Source organism: Oncorhynchus masou, chromosome 18 (assembly GCF_036934945.1).
Source record: "Oncorhynchus masou masou isolate Uvic2021 chromosome 18, UVic_Omas_1.1, whole genome shotgun sequence".
NCBI lineage: Eukaryota > Metazoa > Chordata > Actinopteri > Salmoniformes > Salmonidae > Oncorhynchus > Oncorhynchus masou.
In genome coordinates this window covers 2,335,094-2,352,470 of record NC_088229.1, presented here as the reverse complement: position 1 = coordinate 2,352,470, position 17,377 = coordinate 2,335,094, and the positions used below count along the sequence as shown (strand labels likewise).

The 17,377-nt window shown below is 45.1% G+C and overlaps 1 protein-coding gene across 1 annotated transcript in view; it reads right to left on the bottom strand.

The window, feature by feature from the left end:
- camkvl (CaM kinase-like vesicle-associated, like) overlaps positions 1-17,377 on the bottom strand; it is a 167,214-nt gene that overhangs the window by 98,219 nt on the left and 51,618 nt on the right. Inside the window, exons 2-3 of the mRNA XM_064922112.1 lie at positions 16,101-16,207; positions 2,255-2,386 (exon numbers count right to left, since the gene is read on the bottom strand). Of these exons, the coding sequence (XP_064778184.1) occupies positions 2,255-2,386; positions 16,101-16,195 (227 nt within the window). The 5' untranslated portion in view covers positions 16,196-16,207. The remainder of the gene's footprint in view (positions 1-2,254; positions 2,387-16,100; positions 16,208-17,377) is intronic.

Genomic DNA, 17,377 nt, shown 5'->3' with positions numbered 1-17,377 from the left:
CTGCTGGCTGAGGACTGAGGACCACAGTGTCTGCTGGCTGAGGACTGAGGACCACAGTGTCTGCTGGCTGAGGACTGAGGACCACAGTGTCTGCTGGCTGAGGGCTGAGGACCACAGTGTCTGCTGGCTGAGGACTGAGGACGACAGTGTCTGCTGGCTGAGGACTGAGGACCACAGTGTCTGCTGGCTGAGGGCTGAGGACCACAGTGTCTGCTGGCTGAGGACCACAGTGTCTGCTGGCTGAGGACTGAGGACCACAGTGTCTGCTGGCGGAGGACTGAGGACCACAGTGTCTGCTGGCTGAGGACTGAGGACCACAGTGTCTGCTGGCTGAGGACTGAGGACCACAGTGTCTGCCTTGCTGAGGACTGAGGACCACAGTGTCTGCCTTGCTGAGGACTGAGGACCACAGTGTCTGCTTTGCTGAGGACTGAGGACCACAGTGTCTGCTGGCTGAGGACTGAGGACCACAGTGTCTGCTGGCTGAGGACTGAGGACCACAGTGTCTGCTGGCTGAGGACTGAGGACCACAGTGTCTGCTGGCTGAGGACTGAGGACCACAGTGTCTGCTGGCTGAGGACTGAGGACCACAGTGTCTGCTGGCTGAGGACTGAGGACCACAGTGTCTGCTTGCTGAGGACTGAGGACCACAGTGTCTGCTGGCTGAGGACTGAGGACCACAGTGTCTGCTGGCTGAGGACTGAGGACCACAGTGTCTGCTGGCTGAGGACTGAGGACCACAGTGTCTGCTGGCTGAGGACTGAGGACCACAGTGTCTGCTGGCTGAGGACTGAGGACCACAGTGTCTGCTGGCTGAGGACTGAGGACCACAGTGTCTGCTGGCTGAGGACTGAGGACCACAGTGTCTGCTGGCTGAGGGCTGAGGACCACAGTGTCTGCTGGCTGAGGACCACAGTGTCTGCTGGCTGAGGACTGAGGACCACAGTGTCTGCTGGCGGAGGACTGAGGACCACAGTGTCTGCTGGCTGAGGACTGAGGACCACAGTGTCTGCTGGCTGAGGACTGAGGACCACAGTGTCTGCTGGCTGAGGACTGAGGACCACAGTGTCTGCCTTGCTGAGGACTGAGGACCACAGTGTCTGCTGGCTGAGGACTGAGGACCACAGTGTCTGCTGGCTGAGGACTGAGGACCACAGTGTCTGCTGGCTGAGGACTGAGGACCACAGTGTCTGCTGGCTGATGACTGAGGACCACAGTGTCTGCTGGCTGAGGACTGAGGACCACGGTGTCTGCTGGCTGAGGACTGAGGACCACAGTGTCTGCTGGCTGAGGGCTGAGGACCACAGTGTCTGCTGGCTGAGGACTGAGGACCACAGTGTCTGCTGGCTGAGGACTGAGGACCACAGTGTCTGCTGGCTGAGGACTGAGGACCACAGTGTCTGCTGGCTGAGGACTGAGGACCACAGTGTCTGCTGGCTGAGGACTGAGGACCACAGTGTCTGCTGGCTGAGGACTGAGGACCACAGTGTCTGCTGGCTGAGGACTGAGGACCACAGTGTCTGCTTGCTGAGGACTGAGGACCACAGTGTCTGCTGGCTGAGGACTGAGGACCACAGTGTCTGCTGGCTGAGGACTGAGGACCACAGTGTCTGCTGGCTGAGGACTGAGGACCACAGTGTCTGCTGGCTGAGGACTGAGGACCACAGTGTCTGCTGGCTGAGGACTGAGGACCACAGTGTCTGCCTGGCTGAGGACTGAGGACCACAGTGTCTGCTGGCTGAGGACTGAGGACCACAGTGTCTGCTGGCTGAGGACTGAGGACCACAGTGTCTGCTGGCTGAGGACTGAGGACCACAGTGTCTGCAGGCTGGGTTTAATTCTTCCTTTAAATGAATGTCTGCTTTAGATCCGGAGAACAGTTGTACATCTCAAATGGCTCCCTACTTTAGGAGAACATCTCAAATTCCTCCCTGTACCAGTGTTGAAAGTAGTAGACTCTACAGGGCACAGGGTTTCATTTGGGATGCCAGTTGTCTGGACTCCCTGGCTTTATCAATGTAGAAAACAGAAAACAAAAACCGTCAGCTGTACTTTGTTAAGCCTGCTTTCAAATGTTCTGTCAGGGTTTCATTTGGGATGCCAGGTGTGTGGACTCCCTGGCTTGATCAATGGAGAAAACAGAAACCAAAAACCGTCAGCTGTACTTTGATAAGCCTGCTTTCAAATGTTCCGTCAGGGTTTCTACTCCCACTCAGATGCATAAAGAAAGACTCATTTAAATAGGATCACATACATTTTGAGGATCAGGATTTCGTTCTTGGCAGCCTTGCGTACTTTCCTCCCGTCCTTCTTCAGAAACTTCTTACAGACAAACACCTTGTTGGTTTGTCGGTCTTTAGCCATACAAAGCTCACAGAACTCCTTCCTAGAAAGAGAAAGAGGAGTGAGAGAGGGGGGAGAGAGACAAAGAGAGAGAGAGGAGAGAGAGAGGAGTGAGAGAGAGGAGAGAGAGGGGGAGAGAGGGTGGAGAGAGACAAAGAGAGAGAGGGGAGAGAGAGAGAGGAGAGAGAGGAGAGAGTAGAGAGAGGGGGGAGAGAGGGGGGAGAGACAAAGAGAGAGAGTGAGGAGAGAGAGGGGAGAGAGACAGAGAGGAGTGAGAGAGGGGGGAGAGAGACAGAGAGGAGTGAGAGAGGGTGTAGAGAGACAGAGAGGAGCGAGAGAGGGGGGAGAGAGACAAATAGAGAGAGAGGAGAGAGGAGAGAGAGGGGAGAGAGACAGAGAGGAGTGAGGGAGGGGAGAGAGAGGGGAGAGAGACAGAGAGGAGTGAGGGAGGGGAGAGAGAGGGGAGAGAGACGGAGAGGAGTGAGAGAGGGGAGAGAGACGGAGAGGAGTGAGAGAGGGGAGAGAGAGGGGAGAGACAGAGAGGAGAGCGAGAGAGAGAGTGAGGACAGATGCATTCTACTAACCCTAGAGAGAGGAGAGGAGAGAGAGAGAGGACAGATGAATTCTACTAACCCTAGAGAGAGGGGATAGAGAGAGAGAGAGAGAGAGAGAGAGAGAGAGAGAGTGAGGACAGATGCATTCTACCAACACTAAACATATTGAATTGAGAGAGAGACAGAGAGACAGAGAGAGAGAGAGAGAGAGAGAGAGAGAGAGAGAGAGAGAGAGAGAGAGAGAGAGAGAGAGAGAGAGAGTAAGGGGACAATTAGCCAATTAGGATTTGGCTAAAAATACTTGAATCAGTCATAGAGCCCATTGCCCTTTATGGTTGTGAGGTCTGGGGTCCGCTCACCAACCAAGACTTCACAAAATGGGACAAACACCAAATTGAGACTCTGCATGCAGAATTCTGCAAAAATATCACAACGTACAACGTAGAACACCAAATAATGCATGCAGAGCAGAATTAGGCCGATACCCACTAATTATCAAAATCCAGAAAAGAGCTGTTAAATTCTATAACCACCTAAAAGGAAGCGATTCCCAAACCTTCCACAACAAAGCCATCACCTACAGAGAGATGAACCTGGAGAAGAGTCCCCTAAGCAAGCTGGTCCTGGGGCTCTGTTCACAAACACACCCTACAGAGCCCCATGACAGCAGCACAATTAGACCCAACCAAATCACGAGAAAACAAAAAGATAATTACTTGACACATTGGAAAGAATTAACAAAAAAACAAAGCAAACTAGAATGCTATTTGGCCCTACACAGAGAGTACACAGCGGCAGAATACCTGACCACTGTGACTGACCCAAAATTAAGGAAAGCTTTGACTATCTACAGACTCAGCGAGCATAGCCTTGCTATTGAGAAAGGCCGCCGTAGGCAGACATGGCTCTCAAGAGAAGACAGGCTATGTGCTCACTGCCCACAAAATGAGGTGGAAACTGAGCTGCACTTCCTAACCTCCTGCCCAATGTATGACCATATTAGAGAGACATATTTCCCTCAGATTACACAGATCCACAAAGAATTCGAAAACAAATCCAATTTTGAAAAACTCCCATATCTACTGGGTGAAATTCCAGCGTGCCATCAGAGCAGCAAGATTTGTGACCTGTTGCCACGAGAAAAGGGCAACCAGTGAAGAACACGCACCATTGTAAATACAACCCATATCTATGCTTATTTATTTTATCTTGTGTCCTTAACCATTTGTACATTGTAAAAACACTGTATATATATATATATATATATATATATATATATATATATATATTATATATATAATATGACATTTGTAATGTCTTTATTGTTTTGAAACTTCTGTATGTGTGATGTCTACTGTTAATTTTTATTGTTTATTTCACTTTATATATTATCTACCTTACTTGCTTTGGCAATGTTAACACATGCTACCCATGCCAATAAAGCCCCTTGAATTGAATTGAATTGAGAGAGAGGGGACAGATGCATTCTACTAACCTTAAAGAGAGGAGAGGAGAGAGAGAGAGAGAGAGAGAGGAGAGGAGACAGAGAGGGGACAGATGCATTCTACTAACCCTAAAGAGAGGAGAGGAGAGAGAGGACAGATGCATTCTACTAACCCTAAAGAGAGGAGAGGAGAGAGAGAGAGAGGAATTCTGCACACAGAATTCAGCAAAAATATCCTCCGTGTACAACGTAGAACACCAAATAATGCATGCAGAGCAGAATTAGGCCGATACCCACTAATTATCAAAATCCAGAAAAGAGCTGTTAAATTCTATAACCACCTACTAACCCTAGAGAGAGGAGAGGAGAGCGAGAGAGAGAGAGTGAGAGGACAGATGCATTCTACTAACCCTAAAGCGAAGAGAGGAGAGAGAGGAGAGAGGACAGATGCATTCTACTAACCCTAAAGAGAGGAGAGGAGAGAGAGAGAGGACAGATGCATTCTACTAACCCTAAAGAGAGGAGAGGAGAGAGGACAGATGCATTCTACTAACCCTAAAGAGAGGAGAGGAGAGAGAGAGAGAGAGAGGACAGATGCATTCTACTAACCCTAGAGAGAGGAGAGGAGAGGACAGATGCATTCTACTAACCCTAAAGAGAGGAGAGGAGAGAGAGAGAGAGAGGAATTCTACTAACCCTAGAGAGAGGATAGGAGAGAGAGAGAGGACAGATGCATCCCTAACCCTAGAGAGAGGACAGATGCATCCCTAACCCTAAAGAGAGAGAGGACAGATGCATCCCTAACCCTAGAGAGAGGACAGATGCATCCCTAACCCTAAAGAGAGAGAGGACAGATGCATCCCTAACCCTAAAGAGAGAGAGGACAGATGCATCCCTAACCCTAGAGAGAGGACAGATGCATCCCTAACCCTAGAGAGAGAGAGGACAGATGCATCCCTAACCCTAAAGAGAGAGAGGACAGATGCATCCCTAACCCTAAAGAGAGAGAGGACAGATGCATCCCTAACCCTAGAGAGAGGACAGATGCATCCCTAACCCTAAAGAGAGAGAGGACAGATGCATCCCTAACCCTAGAGAGAGAGAGGACAGATGCATCCCTAACCCTAGAACCCTAAACATATGGAATTGTTTCACCATGGATCATTTATCAATTTGATTTAGAATTTTAGGTAAAAAACATATAATTAAAATAATATATATATTGAATTTGTCCTTTTACTGCTATAGGCCATAGAAACTAAATAATTAACATATTCATAAATGACAAAACAGACAGTAAAACAATTAATCATAAGGACAAAAGGTATTGCAGGTCCTGTCAGATATTGTTTTATTCTATAAACTACTGACAACAAGTTAAAACATTAGTATTGTGTTGTTTAAAAATTAACTTATTTTCTTTCCATTATTCAAGGTCTGACAAAACACTGCATCTTTATTGTTATTTTGACCAGTTGTCATTTTCTGCAAATAAATGCTCTAAATGACAAAATGTTAATTTGAGAGAAATGTTGTCAGCAGTTAATAGAATGAAACAAAAATAGAATAGAACAAAAATGTTAATTTTACCCAAACACAGACCTCGAAATAGTAAACCAGATAAACTGAGAACGTTATAAAATATTAAATATTGTTATTATATTATTATTAAATACATTTTCCCCTCAATCTACACGCAGTGACCCATAATGACAAAGCAATTTTTGCAAATGTGTAAAAAAATAATGAAATATCACGTTTACATAAATATTCAGATTTTTACTCAGTACTTTGTTGTGAAGCACCTTTGGCAGCGATTACAGCCTCGCGTCTTCTTGGGTGTGACGCTACAAGCTTGGCACACCTGTATTTGGGGAGTTTCTCCAATTCTTCACTGTAGATCCTCTCCAGCTCTGTCAGGTTGGATGGGAAGCGTCGCTGTACAGCTGTTCTCAGGTCTCTCCAGAGGTGTTAGATCAGGCTCTGGCTGGGCCACTCAAGGACATTCAGAGACTTGTCCAGAAGCCACTCCTGCACTGTCTTGGATGTGTGCTTTGGGTCGTTGTCCTGTTGGAAGGTGAACCTTCACCCCAGTCTGAGGTCCTGAGCGCTCTGGAGCAGGTTTTCATCAAGGATCTCTCTGTACTTTGCTTCGTTCATATTTCCCTCAATCCTGACTAGTCTCCAAGTCCCTGCTGTTAAAAAACATCCCCACAGCATGATGCTGCCACAACCATGCTTCACCGTAAGGATGGTGCCAGGTTTCCCTCAGACGTGACGCTTGGCATTCAGGCCGGAGAGTTCAATCTTGGTTTCATCCGACCAGAGAATCTTGTTTCTCTGAGAGTCCTTTACGTGCCTTTGGGCTGTTATGTTCCTTTTACTGAGGAGTGGCTTCCATCTGTCCACTGTACCTTAAAGGCCTGATTGTTGGAGTGCTGCAGAGCTGGTTGTCCTCCTGGAAGGTTCTCCCATCTCCACAGAGGTACTATAGATCTCTGTCAGAGTGACCATTGGGCTCTTGGTCCCCTTCCTTACCAAGGCCCTTCTCCCCTGATTTCTCAGTTTGGCCGGGCAGCCAGCTCTAGGAAGAGTCTGGGTGGTTCCAAACTTCTTCCATTTAAAAATGATGGAGGCCACTGTGTTCTTGGGGACTTTCAACGCTGCAGAACGTTTTGGTACCCTTCCCCAGATCTGAATCGTGACACAATCCTGTCTCTGTACTCTCTGGACAATTCCTTCAACCTGATGGCTGGATTTTTGGTCTGACATGCATTGTCAACTGTGGTACCTTATATAGACAGGCGTGTGCCTTTCCAAATCATGTCCAATCAATTGAATTTACCCCAGGTGGACTCCAATCAAGTTGTAGAAACATCTCAAGGATGATCAATGGAAACAGGATGCACCTGAGCTTAATTTAGTCTCCTGGCAAAGGGTCTGAATACTTATGTAAATAAGGTATTTCTGTTTTGTATTTGTAATACATTTGCAAAAATGTCTAAAAATCTGTTTTCTCTTTGTCATTATGGGGTATTGTGGTGTCATTATGGGGTATTGTGATGTCATTATGGGGTATTGTGATGTCATTATGGGGTATTGTGATGTCATTATGGGGTATTGTGATGTCATTATGGGGCATTGTGATGTCATTATGGGGTAGTGTGATGTCATTATGGGGTATTGTGATGTCATTATGGGGTATTGTGATGTCATTATGGGGTATTGTGATGTCATTATGGGGTATTGTGATGTCATTATGGGGTATTGTGATGTCATTATGGGGCATTGTGATGTCATTATGGGGCATTGTGATGTCATTATGGGGCATTGTGATGTCATGATGGGGTATTGTGATGTCATTATGGGGTATTGTGATGTCATTATGGGGTATTGTGATGTCATTATGGGGCATTGTGATGTCATTATGGGGTATTGTGATGTCATTATGGGGCATTGTGATGTCATTATGGGGTATTGTGATGTCATTATGGGGTATTGTGATGTCATTATGGGGTATTGTGATGTCAATATGGGGTATTGTGATGTCATTATGGGGCATTGTGATGTCATTATGGGGTATTGTGATGTCATTATGGGGTATTGTGTGTAGATTGATGAGGAAAACATTTGATTTAATCCATTTTATGATAAGGCTGTAAAGTAACATAATGTGGAGAAGGGAAGGGGTCTGAATGCTTTCCAAAAGCTCTGCGCTTGTCACACCCTGACCATAGTTTACTTTGTATGTTTCTATGTTTTGATTGGTCAGGGTGTGATCTGAGTGGGCATTCTATGTTGGATGTCTTGTTTGTCTATTTCTATGTCTGGCCTGATATGGTTCTCAATCAGAGGCAGGTGTTAGTCATTGTCTCTGATTGGGAACCATATTTAGGTAGCCTGGGTTTCACTGTGTGTTTGTGGATGATTGTTCCTGTCTCTGTGTTTTGCACCAGATAGGGCTGTTTTCGTTTTTCGCACGTTTGTTATTTTGTTAGTTTATCGTGTATAGTTTCTTTATTAAAATAAAATGAATAACAACCAGGCTGCATTTTGGTCCACTCCTCCTTCCCACAACGAAAGCCGTGACAGCAGTACATACAGTGCCTTGCGAAAGTATTTGGCCCCCTTGACAAAAAAATATAGTTTTATATCTTTATGTTTGAAGCCTGAAATGTGGCAAAAGGTCGCAAAGTTCAAGGGGGCTGAATACTTTCGCAAGGCACTGTATATTTTTTTACTCATTTACCACATTTTTGGGAGGAAGTTGGGAAAAGTTGGGAAAAGTTATGACGACATTTTGTAACGTTTTTGTTTGTTTTGGTCTTGGAACACAAACATGTTCACAAGGCAAACCGAAGTCGGCAGCCGAAGTCTACGCCCCTTTGTCTGTGATTGGTCAACAGTAGGGATTCTTTAAGGAAGTGCTCGCTGTCATTTAGCGAGAGACTAATCGCCAAACGTATTAGTAAAATGTAAAATTGCGCGACTACTTCCGACTAATTTGAGGAAGTGTAGTCGTGGCCAAAAGTTTTGAGAATGACACAAATATTTATTTCCATAAAGTTTGCTGCTTCAGTATCTTTAGATATTTTTGTCAGATGTGACTATGGAATACTGAAGTATAATTATAAGCATTTCATAAGTGTCAAAGGCTTTTATTGACAATTACATGAAGTTGATGGAAATAATTTTTGGGGTGATTCAGTTCATTTGCATGGGAAAAGAGGGACTTTGCAATTCATCTGATCACTCTTCATAACATTCTGGAGTTTAATGCAAATTGCCATCATACAAACTGAGGCAGCAGACTGTGAAAATTAAGGGACTGGTTAACCCTTTCTCACACAGGAAGCCAGCGTCCTGCACGGACAGTAGATACTAGGTTTGGCTTACAGTTTGAGTTGTATTGCTATAGCTGTTGACCTTAGCTCTTCGCCTGAAGCGGTTCAATTTACTACTCCCACACGTGGCTCAGTCTATATGCAGTTATGTTTAATCCGGCACTGCTTTAGGTTATGAGGACTTATAATGAATAGATCTTTTCAATGTGGCAGTACAGTGTATGTATGTCTCACTGCTATCATAGAGGACTGAACTTTACTCCTGATTTGTGTCATTCTCAAAACTGCTACGGCGTCTCAAGATGGCCAAACAGAACTATATAATGGCACACTGATGCCAAGTACACAACTATTGACCAGGAACAATAGGCATTTATATATATATAATAGCCATTTGGGAAGAACATATTGTTTCACATGTGCCTCAAGCTGCCTACCCCCACTATAAAACATGGTAAAACTCCACTATAAAACATGGTAAAACTCCACTATAAAACATGGTAAAACTCCACTATAAAACATGGTAAAACTCCACTATAAAACATGGTAAAACTCCAATATAAAACATTGTAAAACTCCACTATAAAACATGGTAAAACTCCACTATAAAACATGGTAAAACTCCAATATAAAACATGGTCTACCTCCACTATAAAACATGGTCTATAAAACATGGTCTACCTCCACTATAAAACATGGTCTATAAAACATGGTCTACCTCCACTATAAAACATGGTCTACCTCCACTATAAAACATGGTCTACCTCCACTATAAAACATGGTCTACCTCCACTATAAAACATGTTCTACCTCCACTATAAAACATGGTCTACCTCCACTATAAAACATGGTCTACCTCCACTATAAAACATGGTAAAACTCCACTATAAAACATGGTAAAACTCCACTATAAAACATGGTAAAACTCCACTATAAAACATGGTAAAACTCCACTATAAAACATGGTCGACCTCCACTATAAAACATGGTCGACCTCCACTATAAAACATGGTAAAACTCCACTATAAAACATGGTAAAACTCCACTATAAAACATGGTAAAACTCCACTATAAAACTTGGTCTACCTCCACTATTAAACATGGTCTACCTCCACTATAAAACATGGTCTACCTCCACTATAAAACATGGTCTACCTCCACTATAAAACATGGTAAACCTCCACTATAAAACATGGTCTATAAAACATGGTCTACCTCCACTATAAACCATGGTCTATAAAACATGGTCTACCTCCACTATAAAACATGGCCTATCCCCACTATAAAACATGGTCTACCTCCACTATAAAACATGGTCTACGTCCACTATAAAACATGGTCTACCCCCACTATAAAACATGGTCTACCTCCACTATAAAACATGGTCTACCTCCACTATAAAACATGGTCTACGTCCACTATAAAACATGGTCTACCTCCACTATAAAACATGGTCTACCTCCACTATAAAACATGGTCTACCTCAACTATAAAACATGGTCTATAAAACATGGTCTACCTCCACTATAAAACATGGTCTACCTCAACTATAAAACATGGTCTATAAAACATGGTCTACCTCCACTATAAAACATGGTCGACCTCCACTATAAAACATGGTCTATAAAACATGGTCTACCTCCACTATAAAACATGGTCTACCTCAAATATAAAACATGGTCTACCTCCACTATAAAACATGGTATATAAAACATGGTCTACCTCCACTATAAAACATGGTCTACCTCCACTATAAAACATGGTCTACCTCCACTATAAAACATGGTCTATAAAACATGGTCTACCTCCACTATAAAACACGGTCTACCTCCACTATAAAACATGGTCTACCTCCACTATAAAATATGGTCTACCTCCACTATAAAACATGGTCTACCTCCACTATAAAACATGGTCTACCTCCACTATAAAACATGGTCTACCTCCACTATAAAACATGGTCTACCTCCACTATAAAACATGGTCTACCTCCACTATAAAACATGGTCTACCTCCACTATAAAACATGGTCTACCTCCACTATAAAACATGGCCTATCCCCACTATAAAACATGGTCTACGTCCACTATAAAACATGGTCTACCTCCACTATAAAACATGGTCTACCTCCACTATAAAACATGGCCTATCCCCACTATAAAACATGGTCTTCCTCCACTGTAAAACATGGTCTACCTCCACTATAAAACATGGTCTACGTCCACTATAAAACATGGTCTACCTCCACTGTAAAACATGGTCTACCTCCACTATAAAACATGGTCTACCTCCACTATAAAACATGGTCTACGTCCACTATAAAACATGGTCTTCCTCCACTGTAAAACATGGTCTACCTCCACTATAAAACATGGTCTTCCTCCACTGTAAAACATGGTCTACCTCCACTATAAAACATGGTCTACCTCCACTATAAAACATGGTCTACCTCCACTGTAAAACATGGTCTACCTCCACTATAAAACATGGTCTACGTCCACTATAAAACATGGTCTACCTCCACTATAAAACATGGTCTACCTCCACTATAAAACATGGTCTACCTCCACTATAAAACATGGTCTACCTCCACTATAAAACATGGTCTACCTCCACTATTAAACATGGTCTACCTCCACTATAAAACATGGTCTTCCTCCACTGTAAAACATGGTCTACCTCCACTATAAAACATGGTCTACCTCCACTATAAAACATGGTCTACCTCCACTATAAAACATGGTCTACTTCAACTATAAAACATGGTCTTCCTCCACTGTAAAACAATGTGAGTTAAATAATTCATCAATTCTTCAAAATATATATATTTGTAACTTTGTGTTTAGTGTATGAAATAGTTACGATAATGACACAGTATGGGATGTGTGCAGTATGTGTGTGCAGTATGTGTGTGTGATTTGTGTGTGTGATTTGTGTGTGTCTGTGTGTGTGTGTGTGTGTGTGTCTGTCTGTGTGTGTGTGTGTGTGTGTGTGTGTTTGTCTGTGTGTGTGTGTGTGTGTCTGTGAGTGTGTCTGTGTGTGTGTGTGTGTAGTTTGTGTGTGTGTGTGTGTCTGTGTGTGTGTGTGTGTCTCTCACTGTGTGTGTGTGTGTGATTTGTGTGTGTGTGTGTGTCTGTGTGTGTGTGTCTCTGTGTGTGTGTGTGTGTGTGTGTGCGCGTGTGTGTGTCTCTGTGTGTGTGTGTCTCTGTGTGTGTGTGTGTGTGTGTGCGCGTGTGTGTGTGTCTCTGTGTGTGTGTGTGTGTGTGTGTGTGTGTGTGTGTGAGTGTGTGTGTGTGTCAAATCAAATCAAATTTTATTTGTCACATACACATGGTTAGCAGATGTTAATGCGAGTGTAGCGAAATGCTTGTGCTTCTAGTTCCGACAATGCAGTAATAACCAACAAGTAATCTAACTAACAATTCCTAAACTACTGTCTTATACACAGTGTAAGGGGATAAAGAATATGTACATAAGGATATATGAATGAGTGATGGTACAGAGCAGCATAGGCAAGATACAGTAGATGGTATCGAGTACAGTATATACATATGAGATGAGTATGTAAACAAAGTGGCATAGTTAAAGTGGCTAGTGATACATGTATTACATAAGGATGCAGTCGATGATATAGAGTACAGTATATACGTATGCATATGAGATGAATAATGTAGGGTAAGTAACATTATATAAGGTAGCATTGTTTAAAGTGGCTAGTGATATATTTACATCATTTCCCATCAATTCCCATTATTAAAGTGGCTGGAGTTGAGTCAGTGTCAGTGTGTTGGCAGCAGCCACTCAATGTTAGTGGTGGCTGTTTAACAGTCTGATGGCCTTGAGATAGAAGCTGTTTTTCAGTCTCTCGGTCCCAGCTTTGATGCACCTGTACTGACCTCGCCTTCTGGATGATAGCGGGGTGAACAGGCAGTGGCTCGGGTGGTTGATGTCCTTGATGATCTGTATGGCCTTCCTGTATCATCGGGTGGTGTAGGTGTCCTGGAGGGCAGGTAGTTTGCCCCCGGTGATGCGTTGTGCAGACCTCACTACCCTCTGGAGAGCCTTATGGTTGAGGGCGGAGCAGTTGCCGTACCAGGCGGTGATACAGCCCGCCAGGATGCTCTCGATTGTGCATCTGTAGAAGTTTGTGAGTGCTTTTGGTGACAAGCCGAATTTCTTCAGCCTCCTGAGGTTGAAGAGGCGCTGCTGCGCCTTCTTCACGATGCTGTCTGTGTGAGTGGACCAATTCAGTTTGTCTGTGATGTGTATGCCGAGAAACTTAAAACTTGCTACTCTCTCCACTACTGTTCCATCGATGTGGATAGGGGGGGTGTTCCCTCTGCTGTTTCCTGAAGTCCACGATCGTCTCCTTAGTTTTGTTGACGTTGAGTGTGAGGTTATTTTCCTGACGCCACACTCCGAGGGCCCTCACCTCCTCCCTGTAGGCCGTCTCGTCGTTGTTGGTAATCAAGCCTACCACTGTTGTGTCGTCCGCAAACTGTGTGTGTGTCTGTGTGTGTGTGTCTGTGTGTGTGTGTGTGTGTATGTGTGTGTGTGTTATATAAAACAGGGGCGCTCTAAGTCCAGATGGTGGTGTTGCCATATGGGGTGTGTGTTGGTCATAACTCAGTGCAAGAGGCATCAGATTTTCACAGCTTTATTTTAAAAAATCAGGGCCTGGAGCTGCGGTGCAGAGGAAGAGGATAGAGGGAGAGCAGTGAGAAGGGAAGAGGAGAGGAGGGAGAAGGGAAGAGGAGAGGGGGAGAGGAGGGAAGAGGAGAGGGGGAGAGGAGGGAAGAGGAGAGGGGGAGAGGAAGGAAGAGGAGAGGGGGAGAGGAGGGAAGAGGAGAGGGGGAGATCAGGGAGAAGGGAAGAGGAGAGGGGGAGAGGAGGGAAGAGGAGAGGGCGAGAGGAGGGAAGAGGGAAGAGGAGAGGGGGAGAGCAGGGAGAAGTGAAGAGGAGAGGGGGAGAGGAGGGAAGAGAATAGAGGGAGAGCAGGGAGAAGGGAAGAGGAGAGGGGGAGAGGAGGGAAGAGGAGAGGGGGAGAGGAGGGAAGAGGAGAGGGGAGAGGAGGGAAGAGGATAGAGGGAGAGCAGGGAGAAGGGAAGAGGAGAGGAGGGAGAAGGGAAGAGGAGAGGGGGAGAGGAGGGAAGAGGAGAGGGGGAGAGGAGGGAAGAGGAGAGGGGGAGAGGAGGGAAGAGGAGAGGGGGAGAGGAGGGAAGAGGAGAGGGGGAGATCAGGGAGAAGGGAAGAGGAGAGGGGGAGAGGAGGGAAGAGGAGAGGGCGAGAGGAGGGAAGAGGAGAGGGGGAGAGCAGGGAGAAGTGAAGAGGAGAGGGGGAGAGGAGGGAAGAGAATAGAGGGAGAGCAGGGAGAAGGGAAGAGGAGAGGGGGAGAGGAGGGAAGAGGAGAGGGGGAGAGGAGGGAAGAGGAGAGGGGGAGAGGAGGGAAGAGGAGAGGGGGAGATCAGGGAGAAGGGAAGAGGAGAGGGGGAGAGGAGGGAAGAGGAGAGGGCGAGAGGAGGGAAGGAGGAAGAGGAGGGGGAGAGCAGGGAGAAGTGAAGAGGAGAGGGGGAGAGGAGGGAAGAGAATAGAGGGAGAGCAGGGAGAAGGGAAGAGGAGAGGGGAGAGGAGGGAAAAGGAGAGGGGGAGAGGAGGGAAGAGGAGAGGGGGAGAGCAGGGAGAAGGGAAAAGGAGAGGGGGAGAGGAGGGAAGAGGAGAGGGGGAGAGCAGGGAGAAGGGAAGAGGAGAGGGGGAGAGGAGGGAAGAGGAGAGGGGAGAGGAGGGAAGAGGAGAGGGGGAGAGCAGGGAGATGTCAAGATGAGAGGAGGGAGAAGGGAAGAGGAGAGGAGGGAGAGGAGGGAATAGGAGAAGGGGAGAGCAGGGAAGAGGGGAGGAGGGAGAAGGGAAGAGGAGAGGAGGGAGAGGTAGGAAGAGGAGAGGAGGGAAGAGGAGAGGGAGAGGGAAGGGGAGAGGGGGAGAGGAGGGAAGAGGAGAGGGGGAGAGGAGGGAAGAGGAGAGGGGGAGAGGGAGGAGGACATGGGAAACTGAATGAAATTAAAAACTGTTTGTAGAACAGCTGCATGTAGGGAGGATTTTAAATCTGCGTCCCAAATGTCATGCACTACTTTTGACCAGGGCCCATAGGGATCAGCAATATCTAACATTAAAAGGCATAGCAGTCTATGGTCTTTACTGATCATATGAAGGTACAGCAGACTATGGTGTCTACTGATCATATGAAGGTACAGCAGACTATGGTGTCTACTGATCATATGAAGGTACAGCAGACTACGGTCTCTACTGATCATATGAAGGTATAGCTGTAATGTCTATGGTCTTTACTGATCATATGAAGGTATAGCAGACTATGGTGTCTACTGATCATATGAAGGTATAGCAGTAATGTCTACGGTCTCTACTGATCATATGAAGGTATAGCAGTAATGTCTACGGTCTCTACTGATCATATGAAGGTATAGCAGTAATGTCTACGGTCTCTACTGATCATATGAAGGTATAGCAGACTACGGTCTCTACTGATCATATGAAGGTATAGCTGTCTACGGTCTCTACTGATCATATGAAGGTATAGCTGTAATGACTACGGTCTCTACTGATCATATGAAGGTATAGCAGTAATGTCTACGGTCTCTACTGATCATATGAAGGTATAGCAGTAATGTCTACGGTCTCTACTGATCATATGAAGGTATAGCAGTAATGTCTACGGTCTCTACTGATCATATGAAGGTATAGCAGACTACGGTCTCTACTGATCATATGAAGGTATAGCTGTCTACGGTCTCTACTGATCATATGAAGGTATAGCTGTAATGTCCATGGTCTCTACTGATCATATGAAGGTATAGCTGTAATGTCTACGGTCTCTACTGATCATATATAAATGGCACTTACGCTTTAAGGACCTGTCCCATCTCATACTTATCGGTGACATCATAGATGTTGTCTAAGTTCCGCCCATCTCGCACGGCAAGGCACCCAAATGGCATGGCGGCATCCACCTATCAGAGACAAGATTTACACTGAGTCAATCCATTAACCTATCACAGAGTAGTATTTCAGCGTCTATATAACACATCTACCAATAACAAACCAGCATTACTGTCAATCAACACACCTACCAATAACAAACCAGCATTACTGTCAATCAACACACCTACCAATAACAAACCAGTATTACTGCGAATCAACACATCTACCAATAACAAACCAGCATTACTGTCAATCAACACATCTACCAATAACAAACCAGCATTACTGTCAATCAACACATCTACCAATAACAATCCAGCATTACTGTCAATCTACACATCTACCAATAACAAACCAGCATTACTGTCAATCAACACATCTACCAATAACAATCCAGCATTACTGTCAATCTACACATCTACCAATAACAAACCAGCATTACTGTCAATCTACACATCTACCAATTAGAAACTAGCATTACTGTCAATCAACACATCTACCAATAAGAAACCAGCATTACTGTCAATCAACACACCTACCAATTAGAAACTAGCATTACTGTCAATCAACACATCTACCAATAACAAACCAGCATTACTGTCAATCAACACACCTACCAATAAGAAACCAGCATTACTGTCAATCAACACACCTACCAATAACAAACCAGCATTACTGTCAATCAACACATCTACCAATAACAAACCAGCATTACTGCCAATCAACTCTTTTAATAAACAGACAAGTGAGTAAAGTAAACATTTCAGACAAAGTTTCTGATAGAAATGCACTTTATATAACTGACAGACAGCAAGTGAATCATTTCCTTTCTGTAGTGTTCGTTGTGCCTACTGTTCATGAGCCAGCGGTAGTGAGCGACCCAAACCCGACCAATCTCTCCATCCAGGACTTTGAACTCTTCAGAATGAAAAGGAACCAGCTGTGACATCAGCATCCAAGTGACTAGGCCCACCCATAAAATTATGATTATATTTCAATCAAGAGTTGCAATTTATTCTAAATCTATGGACCCACCATCTTGGGATCCCTTCACTAAGCCTCTGGTAGCCTAGTGGTTAGAGCACCGAAAGGTTGCAAGTTCAAACCCCCGAGCTGGCAAGGAACAAAAATCTGTCGTTCTGCCCCTCATTAGGCAGTTAACCCACTGTTCCCAGGCCGTCATTGAAAATAAGAATTTG